The following is a 6061-nucleotide window of genomic DNA, read 5'->3' on the forward strand; positions in this document are numbered from 1 at the left end:
AACCCTGGGCCGCGAAAGCAGAATGTGCACACTTAACCACTGCGCCACTGGGCCAGGCCTGTTAAGAATTTTAATAGTAAAATCTTATGCTATAAGTGGGTAGGAAGAGCAGTATGTGGTAACATCTCATAAATATGTATTTTTTTAAATGTACACATTCAGAAAAGTTGTTTTTCTTTATTCTGGAAAAAAACAAAGGTATTCAGTTGTGGGTGTTAACACTTTCTTTGTATGTTGTGAATTTTCCGAGTTTTCTACAATGACCTTATATTCTATAATTTTAATGTCTAATTTGTGGTCTTTAGTTGACAAATGTGGATCTTTGTTTTTTAAATTATAACCCACAAAAGTTAACCTATAAAAGTTAAATGGCCATGAGTCTACAGGTTAGCTTAAGAAATAGAATATTCCTTAGCTTGTTTTGAACAGGTTTTTAGTATTCCTGTGCCATGATGCTGATGATTTTAAACACATGCACTTAAAGCACTAATTATGAGATTTAGTTCACATTTTTGGCACCCATTTGTTCTTTCTGCCGTGTTAGAACAAAAGCCAATGGTGGGTTCCAGGCAGCCCTTTGGTCACGTGGCCTCTTGCTGCTCAGCCTCTTGGGGTCTTAGGGTGAAGTCTTCTCTGTTTAACTTGATTTAGGCCTTCTGTTTTGTTTTCTTTGAATTACCCAGTGTTCTAAAACTTGAACTGGTTTCATTTTACTTTCTAGTATAATCATTTGGTATAAGAAATTTTCTCCCTTTTTTCCCTGTGCTGAGTGTAGTGACTGTGGTACAGAAAAATATTCATTGATTACTAAAGCAGAATTCATTTAGCTACCACTTATCTTTTGGAAACTGTGAGTTTTCATAAACTACCCCAAAGCCAGTAACATGAGCGAGCATATTGTGTGCTTGTGTAGGTATTATCTAATGGCATTTCCTTTACATCTCTTTAGAATTATTTCACTTACAGATATTTGTAGAGATTTTCTAAAATTATTTGGCTCTTTCAGTGAAGTGAAGACTTATGATCCTTCTGGTGACTCCACACTGCCAACCTGTTCTAAAAAACGCAAGATAGAACAAGTGGATAAAGAGGACGAAATTATTGAAAAGAAGGCCAAAAAAGCTAAGGTTAAAGTTAAAGGTTAGTTTGACTTTCTAAAATGTCATTTATACTCCTATTCCTTAAGAAGTACAGACTCGGTAAGTCTTGGGAAGGTACATGCCGTTGAACTTGATTGTGAAGCCACCCATGTGGAAGGCTGGCCATGTTCTAATAAGCCGTCATGTTCTCTGGGAATAGTTAGGATGTCGGTAGATTCATCAGACTCCATTGAGAAATGTGCGAAGCGTTTCTTTGAATATGTAGAATTACATGTTATGCTAAGTATACCAAAACTTACATTTCTACTGTGAACTATTTTGAGAATCAGGTTAAAATAGAAGGAAAAGGGTATATGGTTTCTAAATTGGTTGCTGAAATATTTTTCTTGTATAGTTCAGCATAGAATTGGTGTCATCAGTGGTTTTCTGTGTTTCTCTTGTATGGGTGGACTGAGCAGCCTGCTGTCATAGTAATCGTATTCAGTAGGTGCTCTCTAGCGGCCTGGGCTGTCTCGCAAAGTTGACAAGCAAGTACCCCCATTTATTAGCTGTGCCTCTGTTAGAGCACCAGCCAGCTACTCTAGCAAGAGAGTCAGGCGTTAAAGCAGTGACGTATTTAATTTTTGGTTTCTAAATAGCTTAGTTGTCCGAAGTGTGCTGTCAGCAAATGTGGACTCTTGCCCTGGATGAAGAAAATATAAACCAGTTATTTAATTCCTGTTTCTATTTCCTTATTACACAGCAAGGAAATCCCTAAACCCATTAGTAGCATTTGAAACACCAAACTCCAGATTTGTGTCTTCACTTGTATATGCATACTTTTCAAACTTAACATTCTTGAATCCTTGCCACTCCCAATCTGTTACTCCACAATTTTCTCCATTTTATAAATGGCAATTCTAGTTGCTTTGGCCTTTAACCTTAACTCTTCTCTTATAACCCGAATCACTCTGGCAGCAAGCCCTGTTAACTCTACTTTGAAAGGATATCGAGAATCTAACCACTTGTATCCACCATGCCGTTCTTAATGTAGCAGCCACAGTGGCACCCTTGTCAGCTCTCTGATCTGATTCTGCTGCAGCCACACTGGCCTCCTTGCTCTTCCTGGAACCTGCCACCTCCCCCTTCTCTCCCAGGGTAACCTTAGCATTTGCTCTTCTCTCTACCTGGAATATTTTCCCTCAAAATATGTCGTCGTTTACTCCTTTGTCTCTTTTAGGTGTTTGTCTGACTCTGTTGTCTAACATGTCGACGTGTCGCCCTCCTCAGTGTTTCTCTTCCTGCTGTATTTTTATCCTTAGTACTGATTACTGCATAAAATATTGTGTAGTGTATTGCTCATTCATTTAATTATTTACTTTTGTCTCTCCACTCTCCTACAAAATAAAAGATTCATAAGGACAGGGATTTTTGTCCATTCCATCCCTTTCTGGATCTCCAGTTGTCTGGAATAGGGCCTGGCATATTGTAGGTGCTGAATAAGTATTCAGTGAACAAATTTCTAATGAAAGAAATGACCTGTTATTCAGTCTTTGTTCTAACATGCCAGGCATCGTGCTAAGTATTTTGTATGTGTTATCTTGTTAAGTCCTGGTAAGAATCCAGTGAGAGAGACATTGCTGAATCCCATAGAGGAGGAAGTCGAGTTTGCAGAGGTTGAATGACTTAGTGCAGAGGCATCGCGGGTTGAGTGAGCCCAGGCCTCCTCACTCCAGAGCACGGCTTTAATTGTTTCCAGTGTAACTGACTGACTGCCAGAAACAGTGGGTTTGCAGATCAGAGGATTTGTTTTAATCCTAATTCCTACACATAGCTACATGATCGTGAGAAGTTTACTTCTCTCTGAGCGTTAAATCATTTATGAAGTCAGTGGTGATGGACTAGGTGGGTGTTTGAAGGGTCTTTCCAGTTGATGACGTAATAAACACTGGATCGTCGACCAGACTGGCGGGGGAGAACTAAGACTCAAAAGGAGTTTGGGGATGTAAAGTCTGATAGAATGTTAATTGTTGTGTCTTTACACTTACCCTCTTCAGTGGAAGAAGAGGAGGAAGAGGATGAAGAAGGAGTGCTCGTGGTGGAAGAACAGGAGACGTCTGTGAAGAAGAAGAAGAAAAAGGACAAAAAGAAACACGTGAAGGAAGAAGCGCTTTCTGAGGAAGAACCGTGCACCAGCACGGCAGTTGCTGTATGTGTGCTCTTACTCACCATTACTTTATTGGCACGGGCAGGCTCTCCATATTTCATTCTACTCTCTTTATCAGAAACAAGCAGGCAGTGAAAAAATGGTTTTCATTGGGCCAGCCCCAGTGGCGTAGTGGTGAAGTTCGGTGCACTCTGCCTCAGCAGCTCAGGTTTGGTTCCTGGCTGCAGACCTGCACTGCTCCTCTGTCTGGCCATGCTGTGGCAGCAGCTCATATAGAAAAAGAGGAAGCTTGGCAGTGGGTGTTAGGTTAGGGCGAGCCTTCCTCAGGGGAAAGAAAAAGTTTTCATTGATGGTGAGGTAAAAGTAAAAGGACATTGTTATATTTATATTTTAAGGTCCATTTCCCAAACCTAGAATCTTATTATAAAATAGAGTTGCTTTGAGGAAAGGAGAGCATATGATTTGCTACAGATCGCTTTCATAGAGGTGGTTTTTATATTTTAATCTTTCCCCAAATTTGTTTTCAAGAAAAGTAGGTCTACTTTGCTTTTTATAAAGAAAAGTTATTATTACTCACCTATGTATTTACAGCTCTTTCAAAAGCATTCTTGTTGGTTATTTGCAGAGTCCAGAGAAAAAGAAGAAAAAGAAAAAAAAGAAAGATATTGAAGACTAATCAAAGGGAACCATCATTGAATCTGGATTGAACCTGGATACATCGTGCTTAAGATTCAGTCAGGCATATACCAGACATGGTTTCTGAAATAATCCAGGGGAGGTTAGGTGACACACAGTGATTAATCGGCTATAGCTTTTCAAGCCTATTTGTGTCTTGACAGCAGCTCTGTTAACTTTATTACGTCATCATTTCTTAGAGTCTTTGTTATACAAATAAAAATATTTTCTTTGTATTTTAAGGCAGTTCTGTGATTTCTACATTTTAGATAATCTTTGGCCCTTTCTATATTTTATTTAGCATTTGATGATCATTGTTTCGATAATTATAGCTGAAAGGTGAGAGTTGTGCATCATTCATTTGAAACTTAGCCTTTTGGAAGGCAGTGGTTAGATTGACCAATTTAAGAACCTCACTCAAATATGTTTCTCTTACCTTTTTGGACTGTCTTTCATTTCTCTCCTTTTCTTCTTTCTGCCTCCGTATTTATTTAAATAAAGCTGTGTTTTGTGTTCAAAATTTTAAAATTAGATGAACAAAGCTTTCCAGTATCTCTTCAGAAAGAAAAAAATTGTGTCCCTAACTTTACTTGTTCGCAGTTCTGAAAGGTACAACAGAATAATTGTTCACGTAAACCTTGATTTGTTTCTAAAGTGACTTTTTTTAAAAAGGTAATACCAGATCATTTTATAGTGAAGAATGAGGGATAAAAGGAAAACAAGATGAGAAAAAACGTCGGTAGGAGTAAGGTGTAAACCAGGACATCAAACACCAAAGAGGAATCTTTGTTTCTAAAAAATAGTGTCCAGTATGTGAACCGCAGCCTGGCTGACAGCTTTGTTGTCATGACAGCCACCAGTTTCGGAAGACTGTTACGTCTTGCATTTCTGTGTGTGCCACAGGCATCCTGCTGAAGCCCAGTTCAAGAAATGCATCCGGCAGGTGGAGGGGCCAGAAGGACTACAGCTTTGAGTTCCACCTCTGCTGCTCATGTAAGCAAGGGTAAGCCAGCAGCCCCTCTTAACTTCAGTTCATCACTCATAAATCAGAGAGAATGGTGCGCTTCCCCTCTCCCAGGAGTGGTTTGCAGGAAATGAGATGATGCAGATTTTCAGAGAGAGAAATACATTTCAGATCTAGATATTTTGATGGAAGCAAATGCTGCATGAAGTACACGTGGCCATTCCTAGATAAAGTTTGATAGTAAGCTGCTTATTTCCTCCCTGGGGAATGTCGTTCTGCATCACCAAATAGTACCCGGACACATTCTTGATTTGGGACACAACAGATTTTTATTTTTAAAATCTTGATGAAAGTGGCCCATAGACCTGCCAAGGACTGTATAGTCAAAAAAGCTTTCTATCTGAAACAGGATGGACTGAGGATACTAATTAATCAACTTCTACTCCTAGTCATTTTGAGTGGTCAAGGAAACCTAGTTGAATCACAGAGCTGCCAGCTTTCTTAGGCGCTAAAGCCTTAACTGTTTTAAAGCACAAACCAAAAGGTACATTCTGCTTCTTCCTTTGTCGTAAAATGGAGCACTTCTATTGAAGAGCTGTGGGAACTTAGTCTGCAGTGTGGGACTCAGGTGAATATTATTTACCTAATTTTGATTAGCAGGTTTGGAGAATTTCTGTGACTGGGCAACATAAAATATTCCCTGTTTAGAAACTGATTCTCCCTTGCACTCCACCCCCTTCTGGTTTAAACTGCTTCTGTATATCTGCACTGTCTTCTGGGGCCTCAGTATGCTTATCAAGGCCTTGGCTGAGCTGTGCTCGCTCCAGAGCTCCAACCTCACAACACTGCAGCTCTCTGTCCATGAAGAGTTCCTTTCAATCCTTTTGTCACTTTGCTAAGGCCATCTTTTGAAACTTGACTCTGGTCGTCCTGGTTCGTTTGTACCACTTAGAATAACATGCACTAGAGTTGAATGTCTCAAACTTAGGGCATCAGAATCACCGGGGATCTTGACAGACTGTGGGTCTTAGCAGGTCTGGGTTGGTGCCCAGGGTTCTGAATATTTAGCAAACTCTCAGGTGATACTTTAGGGTAGGAAATACTCTGGCAAATTCCTTAAACTCAGAGCCTTCTCTGAAGCTGGATTCCTCTGAGAATTAAGTGGGAGAATGTTTG

The 6061-nt window shown here is 39.8% G+C and overlaps 1 protein-coding gene across 3 annotated transcripts in view; it reads left to right on the forward strand.

Annotated features, from left to right (window-relative positions):
- The window catches only part of NOP58 (NOP58 ribonucleoprotein), a 29003-nt gene extending 24840 nt beyond the window's left edge, over positions 1–4163 (forward strand). For all 3 annotated transcript variants that reach the window (XM_070508411.1, XM_070508413.1, XM_070508412.1), the window contains 3 exons: positions 1007–1140; positions 3137–3288; positions 3872–4163. In XM_070508411.1, coding sequence (XP_070364512.1) covers positions 1007–1140; positions 3137–3288; positions 3872–3922 — 337 coding nt within the window. In that variant the 3' untranslated portion in view covers positions 3923–4163. The remainder of the gene's footprint in view (positions 1–1006; positions 1141–3136; positions 3289–3871) is intronic.
- Positions 4164–6061: the final 1898 nt, after the last annotated feature.

The sequence above is a fragment of the Equus asinus genome, chromosome 4 (genome assembly GCF_041296235.1).
Source record: "Equus asinus isolate D_3611 breed Donkey chromosome 4, EquAss-T2T_v2, whole genome shotgun sequence".
Lineage (NCBI taxonomy): Eukaryota > Metazoa > Chordata > Mammalia > Perissodactyla > Equidae > Equus > Equus asinus.